Source organism: Pygocentrus nattereri, chromosome 23 (genome assembly GCF_015220715.1).
Source record: "Pygocentrus nattereri isolate fPygNat1 chromosome 23, fPygNat1.pri, whole genome shotgun sequence".
Lineage (NCBI taxonomy): Eukaryota > Metazoa > Chordata > Actinopteri > Characiformes > Serrasalmidae > Pygocentrus > Pygocentrus nattereri.
Window position 1 is genome coordinate 16,338,030 of NC_051233.1, and position 19,132 is coordinate 16,357,161.

Sequence of the window (19,132 nt, forward strand, 5' to 3'; positions counted from 1 at the left end):
GCCGAAAGTGTGTGTAGCTCTAAGAGACATTTTTGCAACTATCTTCGCGTATTTTCCACATACAAAATGCAATGTATACAGTTTTATTTCAACATATAGGCGCATATAGGTCAAATTTTAAAACACTACATTTCCCAGAAACCCACAAGCAACTTCCGGCTCGAGTCGGTGTCACCTATCGATGTTTGTAAGTTAAGATAACGCTTTTCTCCTTAACGTTGGTCTGAAAATACTATTATATTAATTATTCTACTACAGCTCTTAGATTAACAAGCCTGTAGATATATATTTATAATAACTGAGTTCTACGCATAGATATCACTGGTTTAGCCAACTTGCTGTTACACGCATTCAACAAAACGCTCGTGTTGGAGCTGCAACAGCTTCAGCCCTCCTAGGAAGGCTTTCCACAAGGGATAGGAGTGTGTTTATGGGAATGTTTGACTGTTGCCGTGACTAAATATATTTCCTGGCCATCTTTCTAACTGCCAACGGTTTAACGGTATTGTTTTGCGGAAATTTACCAGACTAATTTGCAGGCTCGGTTGCACTTTATCGCCAATACTGTGCTGTACTATTATTTTCTAGCGAAATCTTTTTATGGTAGGTTAACAATACACTGTATTGTGTACACTTTTTAGTTGACTTGTATACAACCGAGTCACTCACTGGGATGCTTCGCCGAAAGCCAACACGTCTGGAACTGAAGCTGGATGACATGGAAGAGTTCGAGAGTGTGAAGAAAGAGCTTGAGGTAGGTCACCAATATCGCCGACCCATAAACAAATAAGTCTCAGATACGTAAAACCTCACTTTATATCGATTTCTACAGAGTCGAAAGAAACAGCGAGATGAGGTGGATGTGGTTGGCGTTCCAACGTCCAGCGAGATGAGCGGCGCTTCAGGGGGTGGAGAAGGGAAAACCAGAGAACAGATGATCCACGAGCGAATCGGATATAAACCTCACCCAAAGCCAAACACCCTACCATCGTTATTTGGAAACCTTCAGTTTTGAACTACTAACTAAATCAAGCATCCATTTTTCAATCATACAGACTTTAAACCGGCCTGCTTTGCTGTGAGAACCACACAGCTCCATTTTGTACAGATTCACTTACAAACTGAAAATACATTTTTTCCTCACTTCTCTTGTTACTGATAAACGAGCATTTCCTATATTTTTTGTCTTTACAAATATGAGCAAACACGGAGCAGTACTTTTTGTTTCTGGAATAAGTTGCATTTTCAGTCACTAATAATACTCTATCAGTCTTTTTATATACAAAACAAGGTCTTCAGAAGTCACATCAATTATGCTTTTAATTACATTCCATAATTTTCTTAATCGATTACAGCACTGTATGTCAAACTACACAAATGACAATTGTAAACAGTTAAAACTGATGCTGCACTTGATTTGAAGCCATAATCCTACTGATACTTGATCAGCATGTTTCAGCACTTACTTGGTTCTATGGTATAGACCAAAATCTAAATCCAGTTATTCTATAATTATTTAAACCTGGTATTAAGGAGGATGACTTTCAAATCCAGTGTCACACAGTATTCTGGCAGCTTGTACAAACAATATCTTGAAAATTATATAATAACTATTAGAACTAAAACAAAATCAACAGAATTCAATCAGAAATCAGTTGATTATTTTCTAGTGAACACACTTCTATGTCCAAGTACTTAATGCCTGTAAAACTGTTTCGGATTGTGCCTTTTTTCTGATTGGTAAGGCAGATATCTAGTTGAAGACTTGCATTAGTTAGCTAAGTCCAACAGGAAAAAAGCACACTCCAGCGATCAAGAATCAGAGCCACAAAACAAATTGCTGAAAATAGGTGAGGCCCATTTTTTGCAATAAGGAATGCACAGAGTTACATATTAATACCATTGATTTTCAGAGAATTTTACACCTTTTGTCATTATATTTTTTGGCTTGTTACATAAAACCTAACAATGAGGAAAAAAATTAATTGCAAAAAATAGTGAGCTGTATGTTTTGTAGTTTACAGTAGTAGAATGCTATAAATATAAAAAGGAATATTAAAGGACACACTGGCATCAAAGATATAGTCTGCATTTCACCATTTTGTTTTTACTTAAAATACTCCACAGGGAGCAAATTTTAGATAAAATTTCATGCCAAAGCCAACCAGGTGTGATCACCTCTTTTTCTCAAGAGACCTAATTTCACCAACCATTCTTAAGAATTTCTTCTTAAAACACGAGCAGTTTTCTGAAGTTTCTGACATTCATCACATATTCTCATTTAGGATTTATTCTCAGCTAAGAACAGAATCTACACACATTCAAAAGGTGTGAACAATTTTGCGGTTTAACACATGAAGGATCTGAGAATTTTTCGATGGGGCCCATCTCAAGAACACATTAAAAAAAAAAAAAAAAAACTTGAGAAGACATTGGTGAATGAAGCCCAATGTATGCATGCACAAAAAGTGTGCACACAAGAGTTGATAGTCATAAGCAAAGTTTAAAAGCATTATTCAACCCTGCAGTGTTCTGTCTTGGCAGCACTACTTTGTCATGGATTCACCTCAAAATACATTTCAGCAATTCTACAACTACAAAGCAAAAAAAAAAAAAAAAAAAAAAAACATTTACAACTCTAATCAGGTGTTACAAATGCACAGACCCATCCTAATCTCATGCGTGGTTTGTTTTGAAGTTCACTGCTATTTTCTAGACCTCTTAGGAGCTCTGCCTTTTTACTGCTGACACCTTTCAGTTTATTTCCCTGTTTTAAGGCAAAAGGTTTAATAAGGTGCTCTCTCTTCATTTCCCATTATGGACAAGGGCCTGTAAATTGTGTGGAGTGGATTATGTAGTGCAGAACAAATGACAGTCATAGCCTTTCAAATAGTGTGTGTAACATAAACTAGGAGGTAGACTGTAAAGCTGTGCACACACTACTCATGGCACCCACAGAGAGGAATGGCGTATAAATGAAGGAGTAACCAAAGATACGATGACTGAAAGGGAACAATACTGAGAACAAAATGATGCCAGAGTGAGTGGACTTTAGGGGGGCTGTGACATTCTGGCTTTTGAATAAAACTAATGAAGGAGAAGAAAAAAGTTTATAAAATGACATTTGCTACTAAGGGACCTAGAACTAATCTTTAGTATGATAAATATCACTAACACTGCTGACTCTGGCAAAGATTACACAATGTTGGTTCTGAATTAAATATAGGGTCTGTATGTGTTTTTCATATTTTCAAATAGCAAGTACATGTGTTTGTGTGTGACATAGCCAACTCTAAGGTTAATGACAGTGTTCTGTAATGTCTACCACTACTGCTTTCTTCCAGCTGAACAAAAAGTAGCCAACCCCAGCTCCTGCTGCCACAGCGATGCAGAGGTAGCCATTGTAGGTCATGAACACCAGCATTAGGAAGTAGCTGACCACCACCTGGATGACATGTAGTATTGTCTGGAACATGTGTGCCAAACTCAGCATTCGTTGGCTAAAAGAAAGGGGAAACACGGAGGGTGTTTAATAGGGCAGCAAGGCAGGTAAGAGAGCAAGTCACACAATGGAAGAATCCATATTTGCACAAATCTAATCTTTATTGATCATTCTGCCTAGTGTACTTTGAAGCCATTTACTGGGAAAGTGCTGATTGAACAAAGGTAGGTTTAATAAGTTCAATATTAGGGATGACAAAGTGAAACCCTGAGTTAATGAGTAGAGAAATATAATGAATAGGAAAAGTGACTCAAGTAACATCTGCATTTAGATCTTTGTGAAGGGCACTGGTAAACAGGCTAAAGTCCATATTTAATTACTGATGCTGCTGCAATAGTGTGATATTTGAGGAAAAACAGAAGCAATTGTTTCTCAGATGACTTAATGTCATTTTGCATTGGCATGTGTTTATGGTTATCGGATCACGTCTGGATTACACTTGACCACTTGAAGAGCCAAGTGTAAACACCCCCTGGATGCACTGTAAGCAATCAGATTACTTAATATACATTTAGAGGTGATCAGAAATAGAAAAGCATTTAACATAAGTTTAAATGAGTGAAATGAGTCTTCATCATCCATTTACAATTATGTGAGCGAAACTAAACGTATAAATATAATGACAGAATTTTATCCAGATATGCATCGAACAGAAGCAGCATGTTAATGCAAGGTGTAAACAGACTCGTAGAGATAGGTAATATAGTAGAGTTGCAGAACATAAACCCCTCATTAGAAAGAAGAATGCCCTCTCTGATAGTCCTCTGGTGCAAAAAAAAAAAAGAAAAAAAAAGTGATAACCCTTCAACCATCCATCCATCCATCCATTTTCTAAGCCGCTTTAACCCTTCAACCATATTCATGAAAAGTGTTTAATTGCATGTGTGGCACAATCTAAGAGAAGAGTACAGACCTAAAGGCTTGTCATTTATAGTGAGGAGTGACTATAGTGACTTATGCTGCTATTATGCTATTTTCCATGCATAGTTTCTGTCAGCTTATCCCTTTAGGTGGTCTTTAGGGTCACTCACTACAAATTAATGTTCTGATTAATGTTCTTGTGTATGGGAGTACTCATTTCTAGGATGACAATGCCCCCATACACAGGGATCAGGGATGTATTACAAATACATCTCTCATATGCTCTGGCCTTCAAAATCACCAGACCTCAAACCAAATTGTAAAACAACACTATCCACCACCATCAAAACAGCTGTTGAAATATGTTTGGAAGATTAGAAGAATGGCTCTTAGAAACTGTTCTGGCCAAAAAACTTACCAATTTTTCACTTGTCTGCATCATTAACTAGTATGTTTTAGTGTCTCTCTCTAGCCACTCACCCAACTGTTTTGTGAGTCTCCATGAGAACAGTGCCATCAGCACCTGGCACTGGCATGGAGTTATAGCGTACATTGACTTGGTTGCGCCTCAGCAGGACCTCCCGACCAATCTTCAGTCCCTCATAGAATGCAGCCAACAAAAACACCCCAACACAGGCTCCTACCATCTCTGAACGAAAGGTCAGAAGAAAGTGTATGAAAGTCAATTTCTAGAATGAAGTATCAGTATCAGTATCTTCATGGAGACCACAATTCAATACCTTGCTCAAGCATGCTGCTCTGTGGTAGGCCTGAGAAAACTTCCAGTCATTCAGGATTTGTTTCCTTGTAATCTTGGTAACAGCTCAAACTAATCCTTAGAGTGGTGAATGCTTCACCTAAGAATTTAATCCCCACTGTGACAGCCTCTCTCCTCACTACACTTAGTACAGATTTTCAAAGGAAGTTTGTGTACCCTAACAAAGCCACATAGTAGCATATGATAGACAAGGGTTTTGGTTATGATATTTACAAAGTCAATGATCATGTTAAATAATGGATCTTAATACTGACAGAAATTATTGTGTATATGATTTCTGCCATAATCAACTCTGGTCCTGGTGGGCAAGTTTCTCTACTCAAAACCACCCACAAAATCTGGTAGTTAACAAAAGAGGTAAATGTGCGCAACTCTGCATTACAATATGTCGTGCTGATAGAAACAATACTGACAGCATCAGCAGATCATGTAGGCAATGCCAAAATAATACAAGAAAAAGTGGTGAAAATAGTCCATAAATTGTCATCAATGAGGATTTTAACATTTCAAATGTATTTGAAATCTTTCAATAATATACAGTGGTGCTTGACAGTTTGTGAACCGTTTAGAATTTTTTATATTTTTGCATAAATATGCAGAATACATCATCAGATTTTCACAGAGGTCCTAGTAGATTAAAAGAACCCAGTTAAACAAATGAGACAAAAATATTATACTTGGTAATTTGTTTATTGAGGAAAATGATCCAATATTGCATATTTGTGAGTGGCAAAAGTATGTGAACCTGTAGGATTAGCAGTTAATTTGAAGGTGAAGTTAGAGTCAGGTGTTTTCAATCAATGGGATGACAATCAGGTGTGAGTGGGCAACCTGTTTTATTTAAAGAACAGGGATCGATCAAAGTCTGCTCTTCACAACACATGTTTATGGAAGTGTATCATAGTCCGAACAAAGGAGATTTCTGAGAACCTCAGAAAAAGAGTTGTTGATGCTCATCAGGCTGGAAAAGGTTACAAAAAGAGTTTGGACTCAACCAATCACAGTCAGACAGACTGTGTACAAATGGAGGAAATTCAAGACCATTGTTTTCCTCCCCAGGAGTGGTCGACCAACAAAGATCACTCCAAGAGCAAGGAGTGTAATAGTCTGCGAGGTCACAAAGGACCCCAGGGTAACTTCTAAACAACTGAAGGCCTCTCTCACATTGGCTAATGTTCATGTTCACTGCATTCCTGCATAAGAACCTTATCCCATCTGTGAAACATGGTGGTGGAAGTATCATGGTTTGGGCCTGTTTTGCTGCATCTGGGCCAGGACGGCTTGCCATCATTGATGGAATAATGAATTCTGAATTTCAGAGAATTCTAAAGGAAAATGGACATCTGTCCATGAACTGAATCTCAAGAGAAGGTGGGTCATGCAGCAAGACAACGACCCTAAGCACACAAGTCGTTCTACCAAAGAATGGTTAAAGAAGAATAACGTTAATGTTTTGGAATGGCCTAGTCAAAATCCTGACCTTATTCCCATTTAAATGTTGTGGAAAGACCTGAAGCGAGCAGTTAATGTGAGGAAACCCACCAACATCCCAGAGTTGAAGCTGTTCTGTGTGGAGGAATGGGCTAATGGGTGTGCAGGACTGATCAACAGTTACCGGAAACGTTTAGTTGAAGTTTTTGCTGCACAGGGGGGTCACACCAGATACTGAAAGTAAAGGTTCCCATACTTTTGCCACTCACAAATATGTAATATTGGATCATTTTCCTCAATAAACAAATGGCCAAGTATAATATTTTTGTGTCTTCTGTTTAACTGGGTTACTTTATCTACTTTTAGGACTTGTGTGAAAATCTGATGATGTTTTAGGTCATATTTATGCAGAAATATAGAAACTTCTAAAGGGTTCACAGACTTTCAAGCACCACTGTATTTTTTCAAATAACATTTACTTGGAAGTTGCATTACCATTTTTTGACTAATGCTAAACCACTATGCACTACCCATGCACAAGACAGTTAAGAGAGTGAGAGACAGAAGTAAGGTTCACAAGGTCCTAAACAGTAAACTCTCTTAAGACACCAAGAAGTTTCAAAACACCATGTTCTACACATAGAAAGGCTGTAACAGGCTTCATTTTCCTACCAACAGCACTAACTGAACTTCCATATTCTATTTACCATACAATAATATGTAATGATTCAGACTCACCTCCAGGTGTGTTGATGACTAGCCCAGCAAACAGCAGCTGTACATGTTTGTAACTAAAGTAAAATGTCATATGCTACAAGAAAAGACATGAATATTAGTAACAATGTATGTGGGTTCTAAATATTAATAAAAAAAATCTATAGAAAATAAATGTTTTGACTGTCAATGCTTTCCAGTAGATCCTACAACAGCTACTATAAAATGAAAACTATACTGTTCCAGACTGTCAAAAAGTTTACCAATATGTTTTCATTGTAACATTTGTTTTAGTAAAGGCTAGTAGTTTCTATATAATAGTATTATCTATTATTGTTGAAATAACATATAGGCAAATATATAACAGTTCACTCTGAAGACACTTCCAATGCAGCAATGCAGCATCTACAGACCATCATGCCTTCATGGCCTCCAGAGCCTGAGGCATTGTCCGCTGTGTGGCCTGCGTGTGGGTCAGTGACTGCAGAAGGCATGGTGCTGTGGTCATGGTGAGCATGTGACCCTTCCATCTTCCTGCACATGAAAAGAAAAAGATGAAGATATTAAACCAACGTGGCATTACTGTGTAGACCTCCATACAACTTTTATGTGTAATAAATACAACAGTAGTGATCAAATAAAAAGAACTACGATAAAAGAACTACTTTAAGCATATTATGAAATCATTTGGGCTCCCATACTATGATACTACACAAGTTTGATATTCCACAGAAAATCCACAAAAAATGTAAATATTCATGTGTTGCTTCTGCTAAACTGAACTATGTTTATTCAACTCAACTGCTTTCCTTTATAGTTAAGATTGATGGTGGATTGTCTGCTTAACAGTGACATAAGCCTGTGAAGCAAGCAAACTAATCTCCATGGTTTGCCCTCAGCACCACACTGATGATGGTTGACTGCCAGGGCCTGACGTGGCCCCTTGGTCTTTAGTTTTTATCACTATCAGACAAACACAAGTTGAGGCCAGTGGCTGATGCAGCATATGTGTATTGTTTTTACATGTGTGATCCTTATAGGCAAGAAGTGTTGAAGCAAACATTTTAAAGAAGAAATTCTACAAATCACTTCCTTCAATTCCAGAAATCAGGAGAGGAAGAGAAATAGAAGCTTCTCAAGCAGTGCAGAAGGCCCCTCACTAATTGAATCCACTTGTAATCCCAGGCGACAGACTCAGAAACCACTGTCTCTATAATCCAATACATGGCTACGTATAAAACAACTAAAGTCCTAATGTGGCAATAAAATACGTTTTGTGAAAGGCCTGATATAGCCTGGGGGACAGACTGCATGGGAGAGAAGGCCAGCCTTGACAGATAGAGCAGCAATAAAAAGAGCCAGAATCAATCCTACATCAACCTCATGTTGCCTGGCTCTAAGAAACTCCACTATTAGTCAATATCAAGCATTCAAGCCAAATACACATTTAAAAATTTTAAAAGGATTGTAAAAACAAATGTTCTTGTGCAAAAATAGTAATCTTTAAAAGTGAAACTGAGCTATAAACAATATAAAAGTAGATAAGATGAACCCAGGTAACTGATTAATTCTGATCACTGACAGCAGTTTCCACAAAAGACAGGGACAGAGACCTTTGAAAGAGACTAAGTAGTGTATTACATTTCAATGCTGTTTTAACTATTCATTTGTTAAAATATAATATTTTGAAATCATTTCAACCTCATACACTTCTGAATCCATGACTGGCATCACACTGCACTGTAAAACATCATTGATTTAATTACTTTTAATTACATTTATTTATCAAGCAATTTAACTGGCTTTATTCAATTCAGATAAATATTTTAAATGAAACAATGCAAATCAACATTTTGGTTTAGAGGATCAAAAGGTAATATTTTACATCCATTTACAATTACATCCTCAAGTAAACATGTCAAAACAACTTTAGCAATGTTACACTTTTTGTTTTTACAGTGTTCAGAAGCAAACAACATTGAATCAAAAAAGGCATACCAAAAAAAAAGAGAAGTGATTTACAAGTGAAGTCAATAAGAGCTACTGGAGAACATGCTGCACACCATCAACAAGAATTCAATATATGTAATATAATAATACAGGTACAAACAAAGTTCACTTCTTCAAACAGCCTAATTCCTTATTAAAACAATTTATTTTGGTTTTCTTTAAAAGATGTTTAACTTACCTAATCACAGCTTCAGCTCTCCTTGAAATTTTTGAAAGGAAACTGACTTTGCAAGACCTGTTAATATAACTATGTAATAATAATAATAATAATAATAATAATAATAATAATAATAATATGCTATCTCAACATCTCCTCTCAGTGTCTTACACACTCACGTTTAGTTCAGTGAGGGCATGAAAAGGTAATTTAGATAATGCCACCGTGGCTCTCAGAAGTAGAGTAAATGTAGCGAATATGGCTGAACACTAAGCTGATCTCTCATGACTGAGCTCCTCATGTGATCTCTCTCTTGGCTTTAATTTTCTACAGCAGATAATGAGTCAATTACAAGACTTTATCCACTCCCAGTCCACAACTTGTCATGGCATCTAATAAATCTCTACCTCTTTTACATCACACTTAGCTATTTTACACTGCCAAAAACAATAGAACATGTTAATCAAGTCTGAAGATATCTTCTGTCCCATAACTTTCTTAGTCCTTTTGGGGTTCTCTGCTCATTTAATTATTTTCTTCTCAGACAAAGCCTCTAAACTGGCTGCTAATTCTGATCTTTTTATAAAACAGGGCTCCCAAACATGGTAACGATAGTCTATTCAAGGTGAATTCACTCCCATAAATCCAATAGGTCTTTCTGCAGTGTTGACCTGAATGTTCAATATTACATTACTCAATGGAGCATTTTTAACAATAATCTGAAAAATATTATTAAAATAATGTTGATGATAATTTTATTGAAGAAAAACCGAAAGATTACACTCGCTCATAAATAACATCACCACAGATTATAATGGCATTAACAATCTTAAGATTTGACTTTATATGAACTATTCTTTTTTTTTAATATCCCACTTTTCTGGGGAATATGTCAAACATTACCCTTTATGATCAGATGCAGAAACCTTTGTGCTCATAAGTAATAAAATTGGGCATGGACTGTGCTACGTGCAGCAGCTGGAGTAGCACAGATCTGATCTCAGTTAACATAACTGTTGTACAACGGATTTTGCAGAACACAAACAAGGATACTAATGCAAAACAATCCTTTTTTTTTTAAAAGGATTAATGAAGATAAGTCACTATATTCCCTGCTCACAGTACAGAATTTGTAATGATTTGATAATCATTTAATATGTAGTGCTGCACAGACAACCAGAAAATTTTTAAAATCTTTGTGGATGCAGAATATTAATTATGACAATGATGACATTATAACATAACACATTAGGGCAAACATGTCATGGCTTCATGATTACCATTAACTATTTATTTTAGATCATTGCTGGGTAAAATATCAGGTTCTGGATATTATGTGTACTGACACATACATACATACATACATATATACATACACACATATCTATAACTATATCTATATCTAATATATATAATATTTATATATATATATTCAAAGTTCACAAAAACTAATAAATACAAATTTTTGAAAATGTGCTTTCAATCTAGTTACTACTCTGCAAGATTTATTTTCGTGCAACTTTACAGCAGAACAGATCCAATCAAAATAAGCCAGGCTTGTTTTGTCAGGCTTGCACAGAGAACAAGTACTCAGGACAAATGGTCTCATTAATTTCATTAATGCAAAGTAAATACATAATACCATGATACATGTGCAAAATATAATGACAATAAATTTTATGCATTTTACAGACCACTACTCTAGAGAGTGAAGTAATCTGCTGCTTTTTGCAGTCAGTATTTCTACCCTGTGTTAACTAGACTGTTTGAATGTAGTGGAGTTAAAAATCTGAATGAGATGAAGTACAAAGAGTAACATTTTTAAACCAGAAGTAACAACTCAAAAAACTCCACACAGTCAAATCTGGAATTTCACAATCTCAGGCATCGACTTAGAATGCCCTTTTGTTTTGCATTTAGCTAGTCAAAATTTAGTTACAAGAAGACATTACATCAATGAGAGTTTATTCATTACATGTCCCACTCATTAATCTGAGTTGGCAGGAAGTTGTTTTTGGCTCCTCATACAGAAAATCTAGAACAAGTATTTTCATTTGCAGAGCTTTGAAGTAATGCAAGTGGTAAGTGCCATGGAGCTTAAGCTTCAAGGCCATTAATCTAGACTTCCAAAATAAGATCAGGGATTTAACAACACAGCAACAAAACCTTACACTTCAATAGCCTTAAATTTAATCCTAATTTACTAGGATCCTCCATACTAGTATCTAACAAATAACTTCCTAATTAAGTTGGATCAACGACCACAACAACTTAAAAAACAGTTTGATTTGCAGAAATAGTCTGATTATTCTGTCTGATATTTACTTGCACATCAGACAAAGGCTACCCGAGCAAAGTATACACTTGCAGTTATGTTGTCTGTTTCTTTACTTTGCTGAATTGTTCTGCTCAGGGTTTAAGTGTACAGTGCAAACAAGTATAAGCAAAAAGCATCCTTTGTAGAAGTGGACTGTAATGTTAACATGGCCGAAAGCCAAAAACACAGAACACATGGTTAAAATCTACAACTGAACAACAAAGACAAATACTGTTTTATTCTTCCTGCATGCTTCCCACACGAAGCCAAATAAAAGCAACTTCAAGACAATTTCTTAATTGGTGTGTTAGAAGTGAAACGAAAACAAAAAACGCTCGTTATATATAATATGCATGCTATACAACACAAGAAGCTGCACAACTGTGCACTGAACAGTAAAAAGTAGCCTGAACTACGGGACAGAGCTGAACATTTAACTGTTAACTGTAATATTCTTCTTGTTAAGAAAACTATGGTTTTTCAAAAAGCAAACACTTGACACAAGTTTGTATTCTAGGACATAATGAAGCAAACTGGGCAACTCTGTTGATGAACTTTTAAAGTGACTCTTACATCTCATCTTTAAAAATCAATTACAAAAGTGACTCCTCCTTGCAATTTCAAACTCTTGTCTTTTTGTATCAATGTTATTAATAAGCATAAGCAGTAAAAAGTAATGCACTAGAAGTAGTGGTGGGACACATGGCAAACATTTAATATTGTGATATTTAAGAAATCATGTTTCTTGTCACAATATTTATTTTTTCAGACATCTGATCAGTTGAAACAGAAAAAAAGAACCTGTGGAGCTGCATCTAAAAAAATACTGAAAATCTGTAAATACATTGTTTCTCATTCAATATATGGCACACTGTTACACTATAGTTTAATGGGACTAATTTTGTTACTTTTATAATGAAACATGCAGTTGGTCAGTACTGACTACATCCACAATATGCTCAGAACAACATTACAGACAACAGATTACAACATATATTGTTATACACCCAGCCCTAAATACAACCTTTTGCACATTTAGACTAATTTGTTTTATGAGTATTTCTTAAATGTAAGTACCTTCATGAGAGCACATTTAGAATCTCATGTTTTACTTCCTGTTTTTCACATCAGGTACTGATCTGCCTGCCTACAATGTAACAATGTACAACTTTCCTTAAATTATTTTTAGGAAACCAAAATGCTCTTTGTCTGTACAGCTTCTGTGTAGTTCTAGATACATAAATACTTGATAACAGTATCTTTTAATAAAAATTAAGAAAAATAAAAGTAATATAACTCACTTAAGGGGCACTATGGCCAATATTAAAAAATGTAACCATTGCTACCCCTGCTGTAAACATGTCTACCTGCGAGGTTTTCTAATTTTAACATACACTGGATGAATGGTTGACTAATTGGGATTAGTGTTATATTACTAATTCTAGCTAGCACCAAAGGCGTAATTATTAGCCTCTAGATCAAAGGCTAGCAGTTAGAATTTGTTGCACACTATAGGGATTCCCAACGATTGTGTGATTTTTTTTTTTGCGCAATGCATGCTAGGCATTATTTGAGAAAATATTAATAGTCGAAAATTATTTTTGCAGAATATTACATAACATAATGAATTTATATACAAGGAGGAATGTGATGTTCGACGCTCAGTGCGGTAAGAAAAGTAATTCAGTCTGTCAGGTCGCCTGAGCTGCAAGCAAATAAGACCTGCCTAACTTTTGCTGTAAAAGAAAAAAAGACAATATTAACTACAATTGTGCCTTCACGACATTTATGCCAAACCGACTAATCAAAGCTGGAGGCTATTACATCAATCCCTGCCAGAATGCACAGCTGAGGTTGATTAAACATGATGTTAATTAAGCTTCTTGAACTTTACAGTGATGTCAAAATAAGTGCTCCTGGCAGTTTTCTGACAAATCATATATCGTAGCTCTCACTGAAAAGCGATGTGACACAGTACCTATCCTCACCTAAACTGCCAGGTAGTAAGTCAACATCAGAAATCGTTTGCTGAGCTGAGCTCTTCCAAACAGCAATGTAACTTACAGAGGTCAAAAAACGGAAGCGCTGCTCCAAACAACTTTCGTTAGATTTGATAGATAACTAATCACTTTCAGTTCAACAGTCACGTACCGTACGGTCCTCCGTCGAATCTTTCGTCAGACTGTTAGTATTTAAATATTTCAAATTGAAATCACATATGTCGAAGAATCAGTAGCGTACTCCCCGCACTGTGGCAAACAGCGCCGCAAAGTGCTAAAAAAAATGTAACGTAACATGGCGTAAAAGAAGCCAGCGACAAAATGTGTGCTGAACCGAGAGAAACTTCTTCAATAAAAGTCCTGCTCTCGCGATAGCCGTCTGTTTATTAAAAACAACGTTGAAAAATATAGAAATGTCAAAATTTCAGCACAGCACCTTCCTATTATTGATATTTAATGCTAATTCTGTTGTCCCTAACCAGCTTAACATTACCACTGTAGAATTGGTGAAGGAAACGACGTTACGTTATAGCGAAAGTTTGTTTGGGTGATGTGTAGAAATGTTTAGACCCTTTACAAAATGACAATAGAAATACTTTTTATTTATTTTATTTTTCTCTCAGTGTATCTCTCACAATATTACGCTACTTTAATACAAGGCTTTAATTGTTGGTTTGTTCAATGTGCAATAAAATGAAACATCTATCAGTAGCTCTGAACAGCCTGCTCTACTGTGGTGAAATGCATGAAATCAAGTGTTTTTAACTTACCAGCTGCTAAAAGAATATTTGACACCTAATTTTCATATTTGTATGGAGACATCTATTATTAGTCAAAACAGAAATTATGAATACTTTGAATGTTGTTTTACAAAATTTCTTAAGTCGATTAGGTTTGTTAGGTTACTTAGTGGCTCAAGTTTCTTTCTATTCTTCAGCAGTAGTTTTTCATAAGCAGTTCTGGACATAATATCCACTTGATATTTTCGTACAATAAGGCAAAATATGCTAAATTAACGACTTCATTTTTATTACACTCTTATTCTTCAAGAAGTATACGTAAAAACTCAATAGTCTCACAGTTCACTCGCTTACGTTTGAAGTCACGTGATGCAATCTTACAAAGTTCACTCCTGTGCCACATCAGAGCCAGTTTGTGGTCACATGGCAGTCGTGTCGTAGCTGCAGTTTTCCTGACAGTGTGCAACACAAAGCGGAACTCAGATACAAAACTACATTTATTTGGTTTCACATCATAAACTGAGGACATCAAACACGTGAATTCCGTTTTTTTAACTGAAGAAATTCGAGATGCTTTATTACAAATAATAATTATTATTATTATAGAAAGTTTTTTTTTATTTTAATTTGGCCACCTCATTAGCTACAAACTACCCTTCAGTGACCATAACCTTTAATGCATCAATGGAAGCTGGTTCCATCTCATTTTCTTTTTTTGAACTGAACTAGTTTTTAAGTAGAAAATAAGTGTTGATATGTTTTGGGATAGATCGATGTGTTTTACTATAAAGCAAAGAAAGGCAAAAGTGTGCTGCTTAGTAGTGCTGAAAAGTAATAAAAGACAACCATAATCAGTCCTTGTATACACACAACAATTTAATACAATTTACTGCATTTTCACAGCTGGTACAAACAGCAGGATGTCAGCTACACACCAAGACTACAACACAAAGTCACAGAGCAAAATTGACAAAAAATTACATTTGTAGACAATATAGATTTGTCACACAAAACGGGCCACAGAAAAAAGCAATCAGATGTCCAGTTTTATGCATTGGTCAAACAAAACAACTGCATTTTTTAAATTTATAAATAAACAACACTTTGTATAGCAAGATGCAGAGATACACACACATGTATTATTCACAAAGGGAATCAACGAGTGTGCACTGGTTTAGCTCTAATACATGTATGGCTCTGTTAATGGAGTTGTAACATCTTAATGGCTGTACAATGCCAGTTTTTATCTGTGTTGCTTGTGTTTTCAATGCTATGCTGAAAATGGCAGAGACATATTTAACCAGCAACACGGTAATTGGTGTGGATCTCTGGCTTGATGTCACAAACCATCTTCAACAGGTTGTTCAGCACAGCTTCCCGATTTTGCTGGTAACTTTTCTGGATGCAGCTCATCTTGTCCAGAGTCTCTTTGTCAACCTCCACAGCAGAGTTACCATGAGATCCCAGAGCCTAAAAACACACCTCCTTATTAATATATTGAACAACACTGACTGAGACCCACAACAGGATCGGACACCTGTTCACTTGACTTAAATGGCTGTACATAAACAAACATAACAACTTTAGTAAAGTTACAGCTAGAAAATTATGCTTACAGTTAATGTCTGACTACTCATACATAACATTTCACTCTGACATTTCCACAATTCATTTGATAACCATGGTTGATATGCCTCTACACTCCGAGTGTGAAACAGCTCAGAATAGTTTTATAGATTATGATAATGATGAATCCTCCTAAAGTATATACATTTGCCTTAACCTGTCCTGACTTTATTCTCCTTTTTGGAATATGTCACATATCGTATTGGTGTCTGCTGTGGTCCACTTTGGGAGAGTCACTTCAACGGAAATCATACCGAAGGTCATAAATTCCTTAATGCATAAGACCCCACATATCATTTCATTGCATCTTTTGGTTATTCCTAGTTAAAACATCTTTTCAAGCATTCCTGTAATAGCTGAAAAAAATGTTGCTCAAAATTATGCACAAAAAGGTCTGAATTCTGGAAAGCTAAATGGAATTTAAATAAAATTCTTAATTTTATTCTATAGCTAGGTCTCACCGCAGCCTCCTTGGTCTTGAACTCTTTTTCCCTCTGCAGACGATACTGTTCAATCTCTGCTTGAGCCTCCTCTTTGGCTTGCTTTAGGCGTCTGTTCTTACCTGAAGATGAAAGAAAAATTGTGTGATATCACATATAAAGTGGACTAGGAAAAAAGAAAATAGCAATCTTATCTAAAAGTCTTATCTAATGTGGCTTGCTTATGGAATTTCTTCTCTTGCATGTACGAAAAGTCTGAAGGCAAAAGCAGAAATAGAGGAATTAAAGCGGAACTGAGTCAATATAGCCAATGAGTCAATGCCTTCAGTAAGGAAAATCTTACTGTTTTTGTGAAGATCCTTTTGTAAATAAAACCAATGATTCAAATATCAAATACATTACAATACATACAATGAGAAACTGATCAGCCTGTCTGCAGAAAAAGTGTAACAATAATTTAGCATCTCATCACTGTGAAACAGTCCAAAGTGACGTAATATTTAAATTACAGCCCACCTTTCTTCCCCCCCAAGAAACAAATAAACAAATAATTCACAAGCCAAATCCAAATAATATTTGGTAATGCAGTAATATTTCAGTCTGGTTCAGAGAGATGAAAGACTCTGTTTCTTTCTTTCTTTCTCTCTCTCTCTCTCGGCCTCCGTAGAATGAACCTTCACGTTTCCTATTCACATGTAATTTAACGAAATGTCTTGTCGCGTCTTTGTCTGCATGCAGGACGAACGATCGGTGACAAGCGATCTGCACTGCGGGGAGATTGTTAAATCTAGCTACACCTTCAGCTAACGAGATGCTGTGCTTGTTTGTTATTGTAGAGAAAGACCGCACAGCCAGGACTACTGTATTTCATTTTCTCATCTTGATTACAACCATGTCTGTTTAATATTAAGTGTCCACCTCAATTCGTTATCAAAGTAAGAGCAGCTGATGTCGTTGTGACTTGCTGTTTTAATAGCCAGGCAGGCAGACAGACAGCCATGTTCCCCCGTCTATTCGATTCCAGTAGCAAAAATACAACTTACGTTTACGGGCTTCGGCGACCTTCTCCGCAGCCCGTTTCTCAGCTTGTAACAACTGCTGAATACCCTGAGACTGGCTTGCCATAGTTAAAAAATATCTGCTCCGCGAATTAAGACCAAACGCACCAATTTCAGGGCTGTGTTCCGCAGCAAAGGTCAACTGCTAGAATTAGAGCCACAGATCAGCTGACTGTGCGTCACGTTACTGTGCTTGTGTAAAACCACGTGACGAGTCCGATTCTTCCATTGGTCATATTTTAATTTAGAGGGTTTAATACCAAGGCTAGCGTCCATATACCAGTATTAATACCCTTTCTTCTAAAGGTCTTTTATTTCTACAGTAAAAAAATAAAATAAACATTTTCCAAAGTGTCAACCATCACGCAGTCCAGGCATCTCAAAACAGCAATAAGGAAGTAAAAACGGGAGGGGGAGTGGGGGGGACATAGCAGCGGGTATTTTGTTTGTAGTCTTTGAGAAATTGAGGAGGTCTTTCAACATCCTTGTGCATTCCAAGGCTAGCAACACAATAAGACAGAAAACCGTGTACACAAAAGATCCTGCACTACAAAGATGTCTGAACCTGATGTTCTCAGTTATTGTTTTAATGCCCAAACATGCCACCAACAAACCACCTTTCCAAGCAGTCGGCTCTTGAGGGTAATCTGACGTGTATGGTTATAAATGGTTTGATTTGAAAGAATGAATGAATGAATGAATAAATAAATAAAAGAAAGAAAGAGACACCACCATCTGTGACACCATCTGTCAGATACTTACAATTCCATAGTAACCCTGGTTACATAGCTTTAGTCACACTAAACACACTATTTCTCCATTAAGATTATACCACAAATTCAGTCCCCTTGGATTTCTACTACTACACAATTCAATAACCTGGGTAACTGAAAACCTTCAAAGACCTGTAAGCTATATTTGACAGGGATGTATATAACACTTAGTAGAATTTGCTACACTCTCAGAAAAAAAGGTACAACACTGTCACTGGGGCAGGACCCCTCTTGTCACTGTGGCGGTACCCTCAGGGGTACATCCCAGTACTTTTAGTCAGGGAACACAACTGCACTAGAATCCACTGAAATTATATTTTCTAAATTGTACTGACTCCACCCACACACACACCCCACCCCTACCCCTCTCTAGTCTCCAGGCTTTTTATTTTATTGTTCAAATTTAAAAGGTTGGTTATAAAAAGGCACAAATATCTACTTTTCCATTAGGAAAAAACTCATGTAATGTTCACCATTGGACCTTAAAACCACTGTTATACCTTTGAGGATACATTTACATTGTTTGTATCTTTATGAATGAATCATGTACCTGCATAGTACGTTTATTTCTAACAGTGCATGATGGAAGCATTTCAAATATTATTTTTAATATTTACAGTAAAAAAAGTTAAAGTATATCAACATGTTATTTATCATTGCCTATATGCAACACATTACATACAGGGGAAAAAGACTGAGAGCAACTTGTACTTTTGATGATTCAG

At 36.2% G+C, this 19,132-nt stretch overlaps 3 protein-coding genes across 6 annotated transcripts; 1 reads left to right on the forward strand and 2 right to left on the reverse strand.

Annotated features, from left to right (window-relative positions):
- The first annotated feature begins 84 nt into the window (after positions 1 to 84).
- cdc26 (cell division cycle 26 homolog) lies at positions 85 to 1,163 on the forward strand. 2 transcript variants are annotated; one of them, XM_017682866.2, is made up of 3 exons: positions 85 to 187; positions 642 to 754; positions 833 to 1,163. In XM_017682866.2, exons 2-3 carry the CDS (start codon positions 674 to 676, stop codon positions 1,013 to 1,015), a joined length of 264 nt encoding a protein of 87 aa, XP_017538355.1. In that variant the 5' UTR covers positions 85 to 187; positions 642 to 673; the 3' UTR covers positions 1,016 to 1,163. The 2 variants fall into 2 exon arrangements, with proteins under 2 accessions (XP_017538355.1, XP_017538356.1); XM_017682867.2 differs by lacking the exon at positions 85 to 187 and adding an exon at positions 293 to 502.
- A 139-nt stretch (positions 1,164 to 1,302) lies between these two features.
- slc31a1 (solute carrier family 31 member 1) lies at positions 1,303 to 14,056 on the reverse strand. Of its 3 annotated transcripts, none has more exons than XM_017682865.2 (5): positions 13,922 to 14,056; positions 7,700 to 7,820; positions 7,311 to 7,383; positions 4,844 to 5,012; positions 1,303 to 3,500 (listed from the first exon to the last, which is right to left on the reverse strand). In XM_017682865.2, exons 2-5 carry the CDS (start codon positions 7,814 to 7,816, stop codon positions 3,299 to 3,301), a joined length of 561 nt encoding a protein of 186 aa, XP_017538354.1. In that variant the 5' UTR covers positions 7,817 to 7,820; positions 13,922 to 14,056; the 3' UTR covers positions 1,303 to 3,298. The 3 variants fall into 3 exon arrangements, with proteins under 3 accessions (XP_017538354.1, XP_037389134.1, XP_037389133.1); XM_037533237.1 differs by lacking the exon at positions 13,922 to 14,056 and adding an exon at positions 13,835 to 13,854; XM_037533236.1 differs by lacking the exon at positions 13,922 to 14,056 and adding an exon at positions 9,475 to 9,776.
- Positions 14,057 to 15,365: 1,309 nt separating this feature from the next.
- atp6v1g1 (ATPase H+ transporting V1 subunit G1) lies at positions 15,366 to 17,816 on the reverse strand. The gene is made up of 3 exons (XM_017682854.2): positions 17,620 to 17,816; positions 16,598 to 16,698; positions 15,366 to 15,980 (listed from the first exon to the last, which is right to left on the reverse strand). Exons 1-3 carry the CDS (start codon positions 17,699 to 17,701, stop codon positions 15,807 to 15,809), a joined length of 357 nt encoding a protein of 118 aa, XP_017538343.1. The 5' UTR covers positions 17,702 to 17,816; the 3' UTR covers positions 15,366 to 15,806.
- Positions 17,817 to 19,132: the final 1,316 nt, after the last annotated feature.

Bases quoted from the DNA above. Each gene is read 5' to 3' on its own strand.
- slc31a1 (XM_017682865.2), bottom strand. From the start codon at position 7,816: ATGGAAGGGTCACATGCTCACCATGACCACAGCACCATGCCTTCTGCA. The intron at 7,384-7,699 runs GTCTGTAGATGC...CTTTTCTTGTAG, and splicing joins GAGGCCATGAAGGCATGATG to CATATGACATTTTACTTTAG. The intron at 3,501-4,843 runs GTGAGTGGCTAG...CCTTTCTTTTAG, and splicing joins GAGACTCACAAAACAGTTGG to CCAACGAATGCTGAGTTTGG.
- atp6v1g1 (XM_017682854.2), bottom strand. From the start codon at position 17,701: ATGGCAAGCCAGTCTCAGGGTATTCAGCAGTTGTTACAAGCTGAGAAA. The intron at 16,699-17,619 runs GTAAGTTGTATT...TTTCATCTTCAG, and splicing joins GGTCGCCGAAGCCCGTAAAC to GTAAGAACAGACGCCTAAAG. The intron at 15,981-16,597 runs GTGAGACCTAGC...GTGTGTTTTTAG, and splicing joins TCAAGACCAAGGAGGCTGCG to GCTCTGGGATCTCATGGTAA.
- cdc26 (XM_017682866.2), top strand. From the start codon at position 674: ATGCTTCGCCGAAAGCCAACACGTCTGGAACTGAAGCTGGATGACATG. The intron at 755-832 runs GTAGGTCACCAA...CGATTTCTACAG, and splicing joins GTGTGAAGAAAGAGCTTGAG to AGTCGAAAGAAACAGCGAGA.